The sequence below is a fragment of the Vollenhovia emeryi genome, unplaced genomic scaffold (assembly GCF_000949405.1).
Source record: "Vollenhovia emeryi isolate VEMERY1.0 unplaced genomic scaffold, V.emery_V1.0 DF939180.1, whole genome shotgun sequence".
NCBI lineage: Eukaryota > Metazoa > Arthropoda > Insecta > Hymenoptera > Formicidae > Vollenhovia > Vollenhovia emeryi.
In genome coordinates, this window is record NW_011967186.1 from 323157 (window position 1) to 341584 (window position 18428).

Below are 18428 nucleotides of genomic sequence, written 5' to 3' on the forward strand. Positions count from 1 at the left end.
AGAAGTCTGTGGTATGTACGCTCGCTCCGCGGGTTCGCGCATGCGCGATACGAAGCGCCGTTTTACTGGCCGCTCGCGTCTGTGACATGCGCATTCTAGTGCTCGATAGAATGGGTGATCTGCGCCGGCGCGTTTCTCACCTATTCCTTACAGCTCGGCCGTTCTGGCCTTCAACTTACGTCGCGTAGTTGCGGGCGCTCCGCAGCGGTTCTCAACTCGTGGGTCCCTGTCACAGGGTAAGTGTATTTACTCTCTCCTTCTTCCGTGAGTGTATCTTTTCCTTGGATTTCTTATACTAGTCGCGCGCTGTATGTTATATTTAGGTTAGGCCTATTTCTTAATTCTAACTTAATTCTACTTAACACTACTTGCTCTCAGCCGGGATCACAAGGGACGGATGAGTACCCTTACTCGCGATACGCAGTAGCGTTACGTCGTGTGGTATCTCGTCGGCTTGCGGTTCTGGCTCAGGTAATTTCAGATTCACTTATCTGATTTCGCTCGCGTAGACCTAATTCTAATTTTCGGTTTTAGCATCGCCGATCCGTATCCAGGGCTTCAACCTGTCGGAGGAAAGGATCGTGTCAAGGGGCTTTTGGGTGTGGCTGAAACCAGGTATGTCCCTAACCACGTATCGGTTGTTCCCCAAGACTTTAGCTATTTGGTACGGTCCTTTATAGCCGGGTTTAATCTTAGTACTTTCGCCGGGTTTATTTCGGTCGTTCCTAATCAGTACATAATCGCCGTCGCGGTAAATCGACGGTTTTTTGTGTCGGCTGTCGAAATACTTTTTATTATATTCTCGCAAGAGTTTAGTCGCAGCTTGCGCTGAATCTCTACTTAATTCTCTTTCTTTTTGCAGATCAGATTCCGTTTCCGCCAGCGCTTTCGTGAGCTGAGCGAGCGCGAAATCTGAGTGGTTCCGCTGGTCGTAGCCAAGCAGCAACTTAGCTGGAGTGGTTTTCACGCTTGAGTGGTGAGTATTATTTATTACATATTGAATCGTGCCTAATTTCGGTTTCCACTCAGCCGGCTCGACAATCAATTTAATGAGTGACGTTTTTATAAATCGATTCACCCGTTCGACTATGCCGTTAGCCCACGGGGCGGCCACGGCTACTTTTCGGTGTTTAACCCGAATCCTTTCCGCGAAGTCCGCGAATTCTTTCGAAGTGAACGCGGTTCCCCTGTCTGAAATCAATTCTGTCGGTCTGCCGAATGTATTAAAAATTTCGTTTAAATAATTTATTGCCTCTTTAGACCCTGTGGACTTTGTAGCATGCAGCCACGTGAACCGGGTGAACGCGTCGACCGCTACTAACACGTGCCGGAATCCGTCGGCGGACTCGGGCAGTGGACCGAGGTGGTCAACGTGCACCGCTTCCATCGGCGCGGCAGGAAGCGGGGCAAGTTGCGTTTCGCCCTCGAGCCTATTCGATGCACTGTTCGCCATCACACAGGTGAGACAATTTTCTACATAATTATGGATTTCTTCCGCATAGATGGGAACCAGAAGTTCTCCGCGATTCCCTTATAAGTCTTTTCCGGTCCGCAGTGCGCCATCTCATCATGGTGCGCTCTGATCAAGCTTGTAATTAGTGAATCGGGCACAACGAACTTCTTCTGGTTCTCATCTTTTTTGTATACAAGACCATTAATTAAATCGAACTTTTTGTCCTCGCTTAATTCTAATTTCTTGCTGATCTCCAGAATTCTCGGGTCAGTCAGCTGTCTGAGCTCCAACTCCCGTTCGAGCGGCATTTCGTGCACATAGGCCGTGCATCTGCTCAAGGCGTCTACGTGTGCCATGCGCTTGCCCGGACGGTGAGTCACACTGAACCTATAATTCTGGAGCATCAGCGTCCATCTCGCTATCCGCGGATTGAGGTTCGCCTTGTTCATCGCGTATACTAGCGCGTTGCAATCCGTCACTATGGCGAACTCCAACCCGTAGAGGTAGAGATGGAAACGCTCGACTGATCTTACGATTGCCAGCATTTCCAGCTCGTAGCTGTGGTAACGTTTCTCGGCTTGATTCGTGCCTTGACTATAGTAAGCGACGGGAGACCATAAATTATTTTTCTGTTTCTGCAGGAGGATCCCTCCCAGGCCCGTACTACAGGCGTCAGTGTGCAGTTCTGTCGGCGCGGCCGGATTATATAACTGCAGCACCGGAGCTGAGGTCAGTTCCTGCTTTAATTTTTTGAACGCTTCGACGCAACGGTCGTCGAAGTTGAACGGTACGTCTCGCTTTACCAAGTCCTGTATTGGTTTTGCAATGTGCGCGAATCCCTTTATAAATCGCCGGAAGTAATTGGTTAATCCTAAAAATCTCTGGACTTCTAACACGGTTCGCGGTTGCTTAAAATTTCGGATCGCGTCCGTGTGCCTAGGGCTCAAGCTGATTCCGTCGGCGGATATCATATACCCTAAAAACTCTATTTCCTTTTTCAGGAATTGACATTTCTTATAATTTAATTCGAAGCCGTACCTTCGGAGAATCTGAAGGACCTCCCGTAGATCCTCTAGATTCTGCTCATTTGAACGGGACGCTATTAGTACATCATCCATGTATATCAAGACTTTATCGTCGCGGATCAACGGGCGGAGAATCTGTATTAAGCGCTTCTGGAATTCAGCGGGAGATTCACAGAAGCCAAAAGGCAATCGCGTGTATTCGTACTGCCCGTCCGGCGTCGCGAAGGCAAAGTACTTGGTCGAGTCTTTCTCCACTTTTATTTGGTGGAAGCTATCTTTTAAGTCTAGCAGTGTAAATATGGTCTTGTCGCTTAGCCTAGTCAAGCACTCCTCAATTACCGGAAACGGGTATTTCTGCCGTTCGACTCTCGCGTTCAACGGCCTGAGATCGATGCAAAGTCTCATCTGCCCATTTCGTTTCCGCACAGGCACCACCCGGGCGCAGTACGGTGAAGTGCTCGGCTTAACGATTCCGCGGGCTAAGAGATCGTCGACGACTTCTCTTATTTGGAGTCGCTCCGCGTACGCGAATCGTCTCGGCGAGAAGGAATACGTCGAGGTATCCTTCAGCCGAACTTGAACCTCGTACCCGTCATCTACAGGTACGCATTCCTTTGTTCGTTCGTTTATGATTACCTCCTTCAATTTTCGTTTGTCTGTTTCGTCCAAGTCTGTACTGTTTTTGTCGATCGTCTCCTCTAGAGACTCTGGAATGTTTGATTCCACGCACAAGGGAAGTTGGGCAAACAACCTGACGTTTTCCCTCTCACCTTGACTCGTCGGCTTGAAGATCAGAGTGAGTTTATGTTCTTTTAGGAATTCTCTACCGAGAATAATATCTCCTTCGAAAGTGTTCTCCTTGAGAACGTGTAAATTTACTTCGAGAGCTCTATTCGGTATTAATGGTAAACTCACTCTGGCCTTAACGGTCCCGACGACTTCTAATGTTTGATCGCTTAGGTTTCTAAGTCGATTTTTATACGGGGCTAACTTTAAATTTAACGGCTTTATCCACCGCTCATAAACACTAAATTTCGCGAATGACACAGGGCTTCCTGTATCCACCAACGCTAGTAAGTTACATCGCTCACCGTTGATGTTTTCTACTCCTACCAGAGGATCGGTGATCTCTAGGCTGTTCCTTGGCTGCTCCACCGATGCCACGACCTCGTCCGCTGATGACGGCTCCTGCGTCACGCTCGCCGCTGCTTTGGCCGTTGCGGACGACGTTCCCGGCTTCTCATCCTTGCGCTTCAGGGCCGGACATTCGAACCGCCGATGCCCCTTCTTTTTACAGTAAAAGCAGGTCGGCTCTGCTTGGCAGTCCTTTGTCCCATGGCCCTTGCCTCCGCAGTTCCTGCAGGGGGCCTCCTTGGACTTAGCGCTCGTTCCAGGCGGCGTCGATTTCCGCTCCGTGTCCACTACCCCTTCCGCGATGACTCTCATCCTCTCCAGGAAGCGGTTTAGCGGGTCTGTGGCCATGGACAGCGCTGTCGCCTTTACCGCGCTGTTTGTGATACCGCCAATCAGGAGCTGAATACTGTCCTCCTCCGGTAAGTTGAGCACTTGGATGAGTGCTAACTTCTCTATGGCGTATCTGTCGAATGATTCTTTGCCCGGCTGCCACTTCCGGGCTTCGATCTTCTGCATAGACTTGTAAAATGGTACCCTCCTCTCAAACATCTTCTTCATTTCTAGGCGCAGTCCAACCCAGGACTCTATGGCTGCTCCCGTCTGGAGCTCGTACCATCTACGAGCGGATTTGGTCAGCCTGCTCGAGGCTGCCAAGAGCGTGGCCCCGTCCGACGCTCCGTGAACTTGGGCGACCTTGTCCACCCGATTCGCCCAAGCTTGGACGTTGTCGTCCTCTCCTCCAGCGAACTCCGGTATCTGCTGCGAGAGGTAATTCACCAGACTTCCCATCGGTAGACTGCTTCCGGAACTTTGGGCCGCCAACGGGCTGCCTATCGGAGTCGTTCCTGGCTCCGTCCGCGCGGCTTCCGGGGGTTCGTCTCTTCTGGTCTGGTTTCCATTATTTAGCGCTAACAGCATTAACCGTTCAAATTGCTCCTGTTGAGCCGCTCTCTGCCTCTCGAACTGCTCTTGCTGCCTTTTTTCAGCCTGTTCCCTCTTTCTCTCGGCCTGCTCCAGCATCCCCTGTACGGACTGCAGCACCTGTTGCAGCAGGACCGCGGGAACTTGCTCGACGGAGCCGGTCGAACCTTTCCTTGGTTTACCGGTCGTCGAAGCTTTGGCTGCCTCATCATGCAAGTCATGCGGCCCCTGTTTCTCGAGGTGACGCATGATGTTTTGAATTAGCGCGTCCCGGTCACCCGTAACGGCCAAACCGTATTTATTTGCCTCTTCCTTCAATTGTTCCAGGGAGAGGCCCTCGAATTTAGCTTTCTCCATGGCTAAATTTCTGCGGGTCTTTACCATACGGCCCGAAGATTCTCTCAGCCCTCTTTGAGGCGGGAAGTGAGTGGGAATCCCACTTCTGAAATCTGAAAGGATAGTGCCGAGGAAAATCGCTCAGGATAGCAGGTTGGGCGGTTTCGACTGAGAGAAACTAATTAGATTCGTAGCACTAGTCAACGTTGTATATATTTAACAAAATAAATTGATAGTACAAGAATTTACAAACTACTTAACCGACACTTTGACGGCGAAATATAAGCTCGCGCGCGAGACTACGAAGACTCTCGAGATACTCCTGGTTTTTGCTACCTTCTGCCTGGGATCTCTTCTCGGAGGAGAGTGGAGTCCCCTTGTTCGCGCGTGGAGTATGTACGCTCGCTCCGCGGGTTCGCGCATGCGCGATACGAAGCGCCGTTTTACTGGCCGCTCGCGTCTGTGACATGCGCATTCTAGTGCTCGATAGAATGGGTGATCTGCGCCGGCGCGTTTCTCACCTATTCCTTACAAGATGTAATTTTATTTCGTTCTGTCTTTTACTAAAATATTATGAAGCTCTCTTCTATGTTCACCGATGACTTTATAAAGTTCTCCGAAAAACTGTTTGGCTCTTTGTTCCAGAAACGTATGTCTTCTTATAACTGCATCTAATTTGTCTTGTGCCTCTTCTATCTCGAGATCTTTTGCTTGTAGATCTGGCATCGAATCATGTATTTCTTTAATTTCGTTTCTTACGGTTTCTAACATTTTCATATAGTTGGCTTTCTCGGTTTTCAGATCTGACTTCATTTTTTTAATGTCAGACATCTCTTTCTGCAATTTGTCTTCACTCGGAAAAGATTTGATTTCTTCCTGCACTTTCTTCTTTTTCATGATTTCAGAACGAATACAAGAATCTATCTCGGTACACTGCTTCGTCAAAGTTTCCTTAAATATTTTTATCAAAGAGACCTTTTCTTCCATTATAGCCGTTACCTGTACATTCAAGAATTCTTTTTCCGGAAGCTTTAATTCAGCGAAATTTAGACCAACATCATTATCACTATCCATGAAGACCTTTTTATTATGGGCTAATATTGCTTTATTAAGACTATTATTGAGGTTCGCTAATTTGATATCCAAAGTGTACGCTTCCTTTTGGTAATCTTTCAAGTGCTCGTCAAATTGGTGTATGTAGTTTTGAATCTCCGTGCACTCTTTAACGATGCTTTCCTTTTCAGCCTTAGACATTGGTTGATTCTTCATAATTGAATGCAATTCTTTGTACTGTATGTTTCCTTTCTGAATTTGTTCATTCAAAGCTTTACATTCTGTATTTAATTGTTGTGTCTCGGAGCAAAGCTTACTTATATTATCCTCCGTGGCTTTAATATGGTCTAATTTTTGAAGTTCTTTGGCTTGCAAAAGCGCTAATTTTTGCTGTAGCCGTTCAATCTTTTTATCATATTCTATTGACTCTTTTTCATGCATTTGTAGCTCAATTACTTTCTCTTCCAATTCTTCATGCGCCTGAGCTAAATCGTTCTCGGTAATGCCTTGCTGAATTACAACATTCTGCAGATATTGCTCCAATATTTCCGCCTCATCATCAAGTTTTTCGTCATTCCAAGCTTTGTAGCACTCCAACAGTGTTTGAAACTCCATGTTGAAACTTGCCTCCTGTTGCTGCGTTCCTACGTACGGCAAAGTTTCCAGTTGGTATCTCTTGATCGCGAGTTCTTTCACCTGGCACGCTTCCACCAGCCAGCTGATCCAACCAAGAGCATAGGGCCACGAGTGCATCGTATTGGCAGTCTTCAGCCATGATTTTGTCATCGTACCGGGGTAGTGTAGCTTCTTCGCACATTTCGGTAATTCATCTGTGTAATTTGTCATTGTGAGATCATGCTTGACATCCAAGTACTTCAGTAAGAAGCTGGAGACCTCCATGAACATCTTCAATGTAATCGGCTTCAAACTGCCGTTGCTGTTTAGCATCGTCGAGCACTGATTTACATAAAAGAACGAATCTATCTTGTTTAGCAGAGCTATCTGATAAGCCTTGTCCGTTAGAGGCCTTGTATCCTTCCTGGGACCCTTAGTTCCCACGCTGCTAGCACGGTCGCCAGACGGCGATCGATCAGTTGACAACGGTGCGTGAAGTCTGTTGCAACTTGATGTAAACGCTGCGCTTGGCGCACTAAGCTTGGTGGAGAGTCTCACTGGGGTACGCGTTGGAGTTGTCGGTTGCTGTAGTGGAGTTCTGCCTGCACATACATACATAATTTAAATGGAAATCGAAACGATCTCGAATTAAATAAAGTTAAATCTTGGCTTTGTCGAAGACACGTTTCTATCCTGTGTTGGCTCATACCAAGTAGTTAGAAAAAAATAGAAATTATGAGCGCCTTTTCACCTGTCATTTTCAAATAAGATTTTCTGCCGAGAGATCCCGCTCGGTCGCTGGAGGACCTTCGAAAACGAGCCCTGGGTATATGGGAAGTTTCACCGGTCGAGATTCCCTTCGGTTTCAACGTCTGAGTCCTTCGTTGATCATTCCGAGGAAAGTTCTTGTCCTCCCGTTCGATCGTGGATTTCCTTACGGGATTACTGGACGATCTTCGTCGGATCGAACTCGGTTGCATGGTTGTGTTTTCGCGAGGAAGGAGCAAAAGTACGAAACCTGCAAGCGTGCTACCACGTGCTACCTCCTACGAGACCAGTCGAAGGGGTCGAAGGAATTTGAATCTTCAGTTGTTTAACAACGTCCAGTAGTGTCCAATGCAAGGCGGCAAAATTCTCTAGCACGTTCACTCACTTTGGCCAACTTGAGCGTCAAAATACTAGAGTCCTGTCGATTGGCTATAAGCAAATGGACCAATCAAATTCGTTATGCATATGCTTATGCCTCTGATGCATAGCATGAAAACCGTTTGAACCAATGAACATCGAGCATTGAGTCGCCATATTGATTTACATAACATGCTCATTGGTCCAGACAGAGTTTGTCCTTTTCTACGCGAGCCTCTACCCCCCCCCCCCGTTGCTCAATGCGCGATCTAGATATATTATGTCTATGGTTCCTCTGTGATCGCACGCTGTTCGAGGGGGCGCGCGGGCCGTTCAATCGCGTCCGCGGGCGGTGCGCGCAACGCAGGGAGAGAGAGCGGAGAGACGATAGCGCAGCGAGCGGTACCACAGCCGGGCATGCGGAGGAGCGCGAAAGCGGAGCGGCGAAAGCGCGCGCGGCGCCGCGAGATTTCGCCCCCGTTCCCGCCACCGTCGTTCTCGTCGTCCTCGCTTTCCTCGCCCTCTCGCACCCTCCGGCGAGTAGTCCCCGTCGTCCGCCACCGTCGTCGTCGGCCGCTCGGCGCGGCAGCGGCGGAGTAGAGACAGAGAGCTCGACCGACGTGACGCGCGACGCGCTCCGAGCTCCGGCGGCGCCGAAGCCCGTCCCGTCGCGCTGGTCGCTATCATCGCCCCGTGTACTCGCGCGCACGCACGCACGCACGCACATGCACGCACGCCTGCGTTCGTAGCGCTTCGTGCTCGTTCGTACGTACGCTCGCTCGGTGCTCCCGCTCGCGGTCGAGAATGACATATCGCGACGCGCGGGTGACGCGCGACGACCACGCACGCACCGGGAGGAGCGTCGCCGAGCTGGAGCAACGCGGCCGCGACGGCTGAGGAGGGAAGAGCGCGCGGGGAGCTCCGCCACGGACGATGGCAATCTCCAACTGGATGATGTGGGGTAGGAGCCTACGCACCGGCCGATCCCGTCGAAGTGCGTTGCACGGCTATTCGAAACTCGCTCGCGCGACGATACCGTAGCGCCCGGGCGCAATTCACGTCTCCTCTCCTCGCGTCTTTCTTTTCTGATTGCAGGCCGCCAAGACGAGGACAACTGCGTGCAGCTCGACCTGTCGAGAGGTTAGTAACCTAACCTACCGCCTGCCCGCGCTCTCGGTTCGCAGTCTCTAGGCTGCGTCGACGAGAGACGGTCGCGATTTCTCGGGTGATTTCCATGTATTTATTTACCTTTCGCCCGGCGGGCGCGATGTTGCGCAACGTCGCCGTGTCTCGGTCCCGAGAGCGGAGCACGTCGTTTCCCACGTTTCCCACGAGCGAGAAATTGCGGATACCTTTCGACGTCGAATGATACGAATCTCAAGCCATTCGAGAGTCTGGAATGTATCCGTGCGCTCGGCACCCGATCGAAAAGCGGAGGTGGTCAAGGAGAGACGGTATCTAGGACCAACTGGTCGATTCTACTTCAAACCTTGTCCCGTCGATCAGATCAGTCCGCGTGAGATTGTTGCGTAAATTGTACCTTAGCTAACTGGCCCTCCTCTGCCTCAAGATGCGCGAGACGCGACTATCGTTGTCTTCACTCACCAAGTTTTTTACTGGAAGAAACTATTTGTGCTTTGTAGGACTAAAGGAGAACGTTAAGGAGGTCTTGACTAATCTTTGCCAGCGGCACAATGTTCCAAGCGTAAAGAAGCTAGCGTATCTCAATGCTATAGTTAAGTTGATCAGCGAAACCGACTCCCCAGACTATGGTTACTCCGCGGAGGATCTGTTCTGTTGGTAAGAGTCCACCGGCGATTGTAGGTCTGTCCAATTATCAGGCCTTACCTTGGTTTTCACCAACGTTGTTTAACTTCAAGCTTAATTTGTTCTTTGTCTCTTGCCAACTGTTACTCAGGAAAGAGACAAACATGAGTTGAACTAAGATTAAAGTTAAGCGACGTTTGGTGAAACTGGGCCTCAAACGTTTTAATTTCTCTTAGTTTATTTCTAAGAGAACGGAAAGAAACAAAGGACGATACTGTTATCTTATATTCAAGACCGTCTTGAATTTATTTAAAAACGCTGTATGGAACATTTCACTGGCTATGGAGTATCTAAAGACGATCTTGAATATAAGATTTGACTATGAATACCGGCCTTAGAGAGGCCATTGTCAGTTACCGGTCGCAAAAACGTTCTCTCTCTTTTTTTTTTATAGTCTACGCGTGGCGCTGGTCCACGAGGCGACGCAGGTGCGCGCCGCCGCGCTGCGGGCGGTGCGCTACATGCTCAAGAAGGAGCAGGATGTCGTCGCGATCAACAGGCTGCAGTACCCGTACTTCGTGGCGCGCAGCATGGACGTTAACCTGCGCAACGAGATGGAGCGGATACAAGCACTCCGGCTCGTCAGGAGGATCCTAGTGTTAGCCCCCAAGCATTTCAGTTCCGTGCTAGCGAGATCGCTCGTCAGTTTGACGAACGGCGGCATCGAAGAGAGGGAGCGTGCGTTTAAAGCGTTTCTAGCGGTCCTGTGCGAGCTGGGCGTCCTGAACTCGAATCTGCTGATAAGCTGCGGCGGCATCGCCACGCTGGCCAGGGCCGCGATGACCGGGCAGTGCGGCGTCGTGGTCGAGTCCGTCGTCGGGGTGCTGCTGCGGCTGCTCAACAATCCCGACACGCGCGGCAGCGTCTCCCTCCTGTGCTTCGCCGCGCCCTACTGCGAGCTCCACTCCCTGAGCATGGAGAGAACCAAGGAGGAGCGCGAGCAGAGGTTCGCCGCCAGCAAGCTCGCCCTGCTGAGCATCCTGCGCTCGTATCCGGGCGTTCTCCACTTTTGCCGGTCGGACAATAATTCGGGCCTCAAGGCCATCGCGGATATTCTATACGTGGACCAACTGGAGGTGCGCGGGGCCGTTCTCGAACTGCTCTACGAGCTGCTGGACCTGCCGTTACCCACGTGGACTGACGAACCGGACGTCGCGCTGGCCGCGGTGGATCCCAGCAGATCGCGGGACTCGTGGAAACTGTCGGAGGGCTTCGTCGCCGCCGAGGGGAAATCCATACTGCCATCCCTGTCGTCGCACACGCCCAACGTCACGGAGATACACTCGGCGTTGCTGGTCTACGTTCTACTCGAGTGCGGCCTGCACCGCGCCCTCGCGGAGACCATCGTTTCCAGCGACACGTTCATTTCGGTGCGCGCGGCGGTGCTGCTGGGCGCGTTGCTGCACCTCGCGCATTCCCTCCTGCCGTCCGAGCTCTGCGACCTCACGCCGCCACTGCCTAATCTGCTGGAGCACGCGAGCGCCGGCAAGCATCAGGCGCTAGCGGCGGTCACCATCCTCGAGCGGATGCACACCATGATGCGGCGTAGACCGACCCCGGCGAGTCTCTTCCTCGACCGTATTCTTCAAGCGGGCACCTGGCTACGTCCGACTCTGCCGCGGCGTCAACGGCCGTCCGGCAGGCACTGGCTGCGAATCGGCAGGGAGTCGCCGATCACGCCTCTGCTCAAGGACGCGCAGGTGCTCAGCTCGAAGGATGCCCTCGCTTGGAACTGGCCGATCGTGCGGGCGATTCTACGCTCGCGCGAGGACGCGACGCGGATCCTTCACGATTCCGATCACCGGCTGTTTATGAAGCGACTCGTGCGCTACTTCAAACCGTCGTGTAACGGCTACAGCAGAGTCGAGCTGGGCACGAACGCGACGTTGGCGCGCGAGGCCACTCTCGCAGGCTGCGACCTGCTTAACTGTTTACTGGAGCTGCACGAGCCGGAGAGCGCGCGGCTGCTTAACGAGCTCATCGGCGACATCGCTGAGCACATCGGCAACATCCGCACCGCCGAGTCCGCGCACGATTGCCTCTTCTCGCCGCGTCACATGTCCACCACGTGTTGCCAGAAGTACTTTCTGTTTCTCGGCCAGCTGAGTCACTCCGCCAAGGGCACGGTGGTTCTCAAGAGCTTCAACCTGTTGGAGAAGCTGCAGGATCTCGCGCTGGCCACCAATCACGACTGCTACGTTAAGCTGATCGTGTCCAGCCTGGACTACTCACGGGACGGTCCCAACAGGAAGGTGCTGAGCAAGATCATCTCCGAGGCGACGTTGTGGAGCACGCGCCTCTACGCCACGCAGTTCCTACGGCTGATTCTCCGCGCCAGAATGACGGACGCCGTGCGCTGGGCAATGGCACTGCTGGCGGATCGATTGTCGGACAGCCACACAGCCGTGGCGCTGGCCACTCTGGAGGCGCTGCACGAGGCCTGCGACGAGACCGAGTATCTGGAAGCGTTGTTGCAGCAGGGCGGGCAGTCGCGCGATTGGGACAAGTGGCTACAGCACCTGGGTGACAAGGGCTACCTGCTCAAGATCCGACTTTACTCTCTGCAGCAAGGCTTCACGAATCTCGCCGCACCCTCCGAGGAGCTGGAGAAGTGGATCGGACCCGGCGGTTTCGCCGAGCGATACGTGGGCCTCGTGGAAGGGGAGATACACGACGCGCTGACGTGCCGACAACGCGACGAGACCGGGAGCTACCAGAGGAGGCCCAGCAGCGACATGGTGATGATGCCGCGCGACGTCTACGTGCCGCCGCATCTCATCGGCCAGCTGGCGCAGCACGATCTGGGGATGCAACTGCTGTTGCGTCGCAACGTGATACAGCGTTTCGCTCGGGTGTTGCAGCGATTCAAGCTGGAATTTGGCGGTCGCGATTCGGAGTCCAACTCGCGGTGCACCAGGTCGAGTCGTCTCGCCGCTATGGCAGCAACGACGGCAGCCGCCGCCGCCGCCGCCGCCGCTGCCGCTGCCGCCGCGGTCGACGACATCTGCATCATGTCGGAGGAGTCCGGCACGGACGAAGCCGTCGAGCAGTGCAGCCGCCTCGAGACCATTCCCGACTACGAGACGGTGGAGAACGAGGCTCGCGACACGGCGAGTCAGCCGCGGACGGAGTCGCTGATGGAGATCCGCCGTAAGACCAGCGTGGACGATTCCCGGCACACCACACCGGAGCGAAGCTGGAGGCTGGAGACCGAGTCGTCGCGCGACGACCACTTTGTCGGCCCGAACGGCGGTATTCTCAAGGTCAAGTCGGCTCTCTGGGCCCTCGGCCACGCGGGCACGTCCGTCGCGGGCGTCGAGCACTTGAGCCACTTGGGTATCATCGAGATGATCACGTCCATGGCGGAAACGTGTCCGTATTACTCGGTGCGCGCCACCGCGATGTACGCTCTCAGCCTGATCGGCACCACGCGAGCCGGCGCCGACACGTTGGTCAACTTCAACTGGCCATGCGTGAGGCATCGACGCGGCGACAACTGGCCCGTGGTGCCGCCCTCGACCAGGTATCCCATGCCGAGCCCGATCCCCGTGCAACGGCATCACCGTAGCCTCAGCGATGGCAAACCGGAGCTGCTCGAGCCAATCGTGCGCCGCACCAGGAATCGATCCGAGAGCGCGGCGACGGATCTCGAGGCGCGACGATACTTCCTTTCGTAAGTGAGGCGATTGAAAACGAGGACGCATATCGGGGGGAGCATCGGAATCATTTTAATCTAAAGTGGAAGCTTTTTTTTAACAGTCGAAATATCGTAGCTTGATAAAAGGAGAAATTCTTTGATTCTTCTATTTTTACTTAGAATTTAAGGAAAGATAATTTTGTGCTTCCTTCCGTTTTTTTTCAGAGAGAGAGGCGAAACCCCGAGTCCTGTTTCAAGTATTCAAAGACTAAGCCAACAAGATGCTGAAGGATATGCGCGACTACGTAGTTTACAACGCCATCGCAGACCGAGTTATTCTCAAAGTAGTTTAGAAGTACGCGAGAAGTCATGCCTACATCTTTGGAAACGCGATTCGAGCGACACGATAGACAACAAACGAGTCGTTCTCTTTGCAGATGTATAGCTTAGACGGCCGTCTCTCGCTGCAGAGCCTGTCGGAGTACGATTCGTCCCGCAGCTGGATTGCGGAGAATGCGGTTCTCACGCCGACGCCACCTCCTCCCGAGGACGACAACGAGAACACGTTTTACATGGGTGTTTGCCTGCCGAGGAAACTGCTCGCGATCTTCCCCGAGCCGCCTCAGCCGTCCCAGCCAACCATTCTCGAGGACAGCATCAGGTCCGAGTTGGAGACGACGGAGATCGACGAGGAGTCCAGCTCGGAGTGCGATGCCGATACCGAGCATTGCCGCACGTGTCTCGTTTGCTATCACGGCAAGAGCGGCAAGGACGCTGGTACGGACCAGGACATGAAATTGCGAAGGTAAACGAAAGGCGATCTTCTTGTATGTTAACGATAGAAAATTAATACAGTTGAGACGCGATAAAAAAAGAAATTGCTCAAATTCAATTCAGAAATTATGGTTTTTAAACGAAGGGAAAATTTTTTTCGAAAGTCGACCAGACTGGCAAAAGAGTGATCTTTATTTAAGTCACAACGTTTCGACCTCTTTATCGGGTCCTTTTCAAGTACAATCTGAAAACAAATTTCCTTTCTTTGTATTGCGGTTTGAGCGTTTGTAATTCGTTTCCAGATCGTACTTGAAAAGGACCCGATAAAGAGGTCGAAACGTTGCGACTTAAATAAAGATCGCTCTTTCGCCAGTCTGGTCGACTTTTTTGAAACAATTTTTCCTTTGTTTAATTACCACTGGCGACAATAAGCTTCACTCAATTATGGTTTTTAATTAATTAAAAATAACGTACTTTTTGTCAGCGACGCCTAAATGCGATTGATAAAAATTTTACGAGAGTTTAATGCCTAATTCGGTCGTGTTCGTACAGAGAGATACTTAGACACACTCAACGGCTCGCAAACCCCGTGTGGTACCGTCACAGTCGTCAATCGTTGCTTAGACTGAGGCAGCGGCATCCCGAGAAATTTCAGGTATCGTAACGCTCTGTCCCCGCCGTGTCTCGACACGCAGGAGTGTCTACATTATTCGCCTTTTTTTTTCAGGACACCTGCTTGTTCTCGGACGTGGCCGCTCGCCTCGGCAGCGGTACGTACAGAATGCAAGCGCGGCGATTTCTGCAAGAGCTGTTTCTCGACTCTCCGTTCGACGCGGTAAGTTCTTCCCGACGCACGCTCCTAACACTCGTGCAGTCGCACGACTCCCGTGCGATTGTCCGCGTCAGCGTTATTCTATAGTTGGCGTCGCGCGTAATCGGTTGAAGGAACCGTTAAAAATAAAGACTCGTTGAAGTACAATCATGCGAGACACTCGTTTCTGAACTTGTCAACTCTGTGCCGAGCTTGCTGCCTTTTTTTTAAAAGGTACAGGTTCGTTTTCTACACTGGTGAACTAGTGCAACATGTTGGAGCAAGACGAGTATACTTTTCTCACTCCAGCTTACTGCACTAGTTTACCAGTGCAATAGAAAACGAGCCTAGTATCTGTCTCCGGAAAAATAATGAGTGCGTCTTGTATTTATATCTAAAATCGAAGGAATTCAAGAAATGTAACTTGTATCTGTGGCTGCGGTCAAGCTGTCGCCTCAAATGTTTCAAAGTATTCTTCTTTCTTTCAGTAAAGCGTAGAAAGAGAGGAGAAACACTTCGAGGCGTTTGTAGCGGCAGCTTGACCGCAACCTGTATCCCTTCACTGAATAAATTGAAGATTTATCTTGTGTCTGTATCTTTGATGAAAGAAGTTGAGATATACCAAGCTCTGTCTCAGTGTGACGGTATTCATGAGTTAATAGCTATATCGGAACCGTCTATTATCGACGTCTCCTCGCTTTCCTAATTCACTTACACAAATATTATGCGCTTAATAAAATTAAAATATATAGATACGAGTAGCCTCCCCCTTTTCTCTTTGATTGTAAAGTAATTTGCGACCTTGCAGCTCTACGTCGAGCCAGTCAACATCCTGAAGATACCGATTGGCACGGAGGAGAATCCTCTGCAATCACCTGTTCCTAGCTCCGAGGCCAGCCCTCGGCAGCAGTCTGTAAGTCCTGCGGAGGGCAAGATTAACGGAAGACTTACTCTGACTGAGATACAAACGGCGCAACTGGCGTCGGTCGCCGAGGAGGGCTCCTCGGCCGGCGCCGGCGCCGGCGCCGGCGGCGAGTCGTGCAACGCGGGACATCAACGTAAGAAAAAGCTCCTGGAGACCGTGCGTTCGTCGCAGGAGCGGCGCAGCGACGAGAAGATCATAGCCGAGATCCTGATGCCGGAAGAGCGAATACGTTTGTCAAAGAGTTCCGATAGGTCTTTAAAAGTACCAGGTACAAACACTGCCATCAGCCTTGATTCGTAACTTTCGAATTCTCGACCGCGACTGCGCGCGTGCGTATGCAAATCGTGCGTATGTCATATGTGTACATATTTTGTATTAAAATGATGAGATATAAAAGTAACAAATTACACATATACACACACATATACACACATACACTGCCGGCAGTCAGACGTATTCTTATGCATATTTCAATGTTTCTTGTGCGCCTCGCGTCTATCTCCGCATAATTATTCGTTAACCCTCGGGATTACACGTGTTCTTGCGCACTCTCTTGGAGACAGCCGAATAGTTTTATCGCACGAGTCTCGTAAAATCGAGTTGGTCAACGAGATTCTTTTCCAAGGAAATGTCGGGTGTACAGCACGATTGTAAAATCAAAATTCAAGTCCGTTTGCCAAATTGAAAGATACAAACGTTTTGGGAGAAATGTTCAACGTAACGCCGACGAATTTTTCTCGAGCCTTGTAGACTTCTGTGTAGCCCGCGGGTTGATGACCGATTAATATTTTATATCTATATCGTATGTCCCCCCATTGTAACGTATCGCATTATTTTTTAACGTCGCAATCGACTTTTTTTTCTCTCTCTCTCTGCGAAGATGCGACGAGACCGTTGTAACGTTGCTAGTTTTATACTTAATATTACAATTTTATTTCTATTTATACGCATTAATTTATGTATCATGTATACGATGGAAAAATGGAGCAGGATGTGCGGAAAATCAACAAATGTCTACGTATCTCACGTGGAAACCCACCCAGCCTGTCGCATTCCTGGGGGCCAGTTCTGTATCTTGCACTACAGTAAAAAATGCTAAAAGTGACTAGCTTCGTCTCTTTCCAACCGTCCTCTCGGGACGAGACAAAACCGCTCACTTTTAGCATTTTCACATTATTGTTGTAAGACAATTGACCCCCTGACGGTCGACGTTATCGACGCTGCCGCCCTGAACTTCAAGACCCGCCCGCCGGACGGCGCGGCGATCGCCACGACGAATCTCTGTCTCGGAAGTCGGATGTCGCCGATCATTCGCGTCATCGCGCGTCGTCCATAATCATTTGTCGAGGGGACGCACGGGACACGGGCACGCCAGCGCGAGTAATTCGACGATGACAATGACGGCGAGCTCGAAGCAAGGCTCCAAGCGGTCCAAGTGGGCCCTGGACTTCGCGCACAGGTACGTAACCTAATCCGATCGCCGTCGCCGAGCGCACGTGCCGATTTGACGTATTTCGCATCGCCGACACGCGGCCACTCGCGCGCGCCAAGTATTAACGTCCGTACCTCCCCGTCGTACTTGCCGCGTCTCTTGTCGCGCAAATCCTCGCGACCGTCGACATTTCCACCCTCCCCTCGAGGAACGCCTCCCGGCTGCCTCGGCGCCTCGCGAGCGACTGTCAGTAAACGAAACGCCTTCCCCCTTCGCAGAACGAAGCAGGACAAGAGCGCGGAGATACCGTCTCCACCCGGGTACACACCTACCGGCTCCCTCTTTCACAATGTGGAGTACATGAGGGAGACCGACTCGAATCACCTGATAATAAAAAAGTCGTGGGACCTGGCGCTGGGGCCCCTCAAGCAGGTGCCTATGAACCTGTTCATCCTGTACATGGCCGGCAGCTCCGTCTCGATATTCCCCATCATGATGGTCGGTATGCTCATCATCAAGCCGGTCAAGGCGCTCTTCACGCTCCAGCAAAGTGAGTTTATCCGTAGATTGTCAGGCGTAAGCGCCCCCGCTCGCGTAAACATGCCGCTCTGTATAATCACATGTGCTTCCTCTGCTCAGCGTTCAAAGTGATCGAAGGTACACACGCGTGTGGACAAAAGTTCGTGTACTTCCTAGGACAGTTAGTGAATATCGCGTTAGCTCTGTACAAGTGTCAGTCGATGGGCCTGCTGCCGACGCACGCGTCCGACTGGCTGGCGTTCGTCGAGCCCCAGACGCGGGTGGAGTACTCCGGCGGGGGCTTCATGTACGTTTGATGATGCCAGCGGCTCGGTCAGGCGGCATCGTAAGTATTCGGCACATCGCGCGCGCCACAAAATGAGTTATAGCTTAATTATACCGCAAAGGACACGGTGCGTTGTCGTGCGTTTAAATATTGTTTATTAAAATAAACGTATGGAAAAATCAGAGTGGGCTTGTCTCTTTGTACATCGCATCGGCACATATATACAGACGTAGTAGGTACATCGGCGCGTCTCGTCGAGAGACCGAACGCTTTAAATCATCGTTAGACACGCGTTCCGTCTTCTAGCGCCGGAAGCGGAAGGCACACGCGCTACGGCCAGGCTACGGCTTCTTCTTATTCTCATCTAGAAACTGCAGCACTCGCTGGTACAGTTTCGCCGGTTCGTCCACTCGCGGCACCTGCGGCAAAACAAACAGGTCGCAGACTTGTTAGTAACTTTGTACATTGCGCTTCGGGCCGATTTGAAAGGAGACAGCGAGCGCGACGTAAAATTTAAGTATCGTCGTTTGCGTGAAGAGGGGAATCGCCGTAAGC

At 51.7% G+C, this 18428-nt stretch overlaps 5 protein-coding genes across 6 annotated transcripts in view; 2 read left to right on the forward strand and 3 right to left on the reverse strand.

The window, feature by feature from the left end:
• Positions 1 to 87, reverse strand: part of LOC105563081 (hydroxymethylglutaryl-CoA lyase, mitochondrial) — a 3346-nt gene extending 3259 nt beyond the window's left edge. Inside the window, exon 1 of the mRNA XM_012014388.1 lies at positions 16 to 87. The gene's annotated coding sequence lies outside the window, so the exon portion shown is untranslated. The remainder of the gene's footprint in view (positions 1 to 15) is intronic.
• Positions 77 to 7751, reverse strand: LOC105563080 (kinetochore protein NDC80 homolog). 2 transcript variants are annotated; one of them, XM_012014387.1, is made up of 3 exons: positions 7289 to 7751; positions 5391 to 7139; positions 77 to 140 (listed from the first exon to the last, which is right to left on the reverse strand). In XM_012014387.1, exons 1-2 carry the CDS (start codon positions 7515 to 7517, stop codon positions 5413 to 5415), a joined length of 1956 nt encoding a protein of 651 aa, XP_011869777.1. In that variant the 5' UTR covers positions 7518 to 7751; the 3' UTR covers positions 77 to 140; positions 5391 to 5412. The 2 variants fall into 2 exon arrangements, with proteins under 2 accessions (XP_011869777.1, XP_011869776.1); XM_012014386.1 differs by lacking the exon at positions 77 to 140 and having other exon boundaries at positions 4861 to 7139.
• On the reverse strand, positions 1474 to 4917 carry LOC105563185. The gene has a single exon (XM_012014564.1). It carries the CDS (start codon positions 4915 to 4917, stop codon positions 1474 to 1476), a length of 3444 nt encoding a protein of 1147 aa, XP_011869954.1.
• A 582-nt stretch (positions 7752 to 8333) lies between the features above and the next one.
• On the forward strand, positions 8334 to 16814 carry LOC105563083 (rapamycin-insensitive companion of mTOR). The gene is made up of 10 exons (XM_012014390.1): positions 8334 to 8656; positions 8758 to 8802; positions 9306 to 9462; positions 9884 to 13162; positions 13352 to 13481; positions 13564 to 13931; positions 14453 to 14555; positions 14628 to 14735; positions 15520 to 15904; positions 16627 to 16814. The coding sequence occupies exons 1-10, from the start codon at positions 8596 to 8598 to the stop codon at positions 16743 to 16745; spliced, it is 4755 nt and encodes a 1584-aa protein (XP_011869780.1). The 5' UTR covers positions 8334 to 8595; the 3' UTR covers positions 16746 to 16814.
• Positions 16815 to 16938: 124 nt separating this feature from the next.
• Positions 16939 to 18057, forward strand: LOC105563082 (ER membrane protein complex subunit 4). Its single transcript, XM_012014389.1, has 3 exons — positions 16939 to 17095; positions 17347 to 17618; positions 17708 to 18057. The coding sequence occupies exons 1-3, from the start codon at positions 17028 to 17030 to the stop codon at positions 17902 to 17904; spliced, it is 537 nt and encodes a 178-aa protein (XP_011869779.1). The 5' UTR covers positions 16939 to 17027; the 3' UTR covers positions 17905 to 18057.
• Positions 18058 to 18428: the final 371 nt, after the last annotated feature.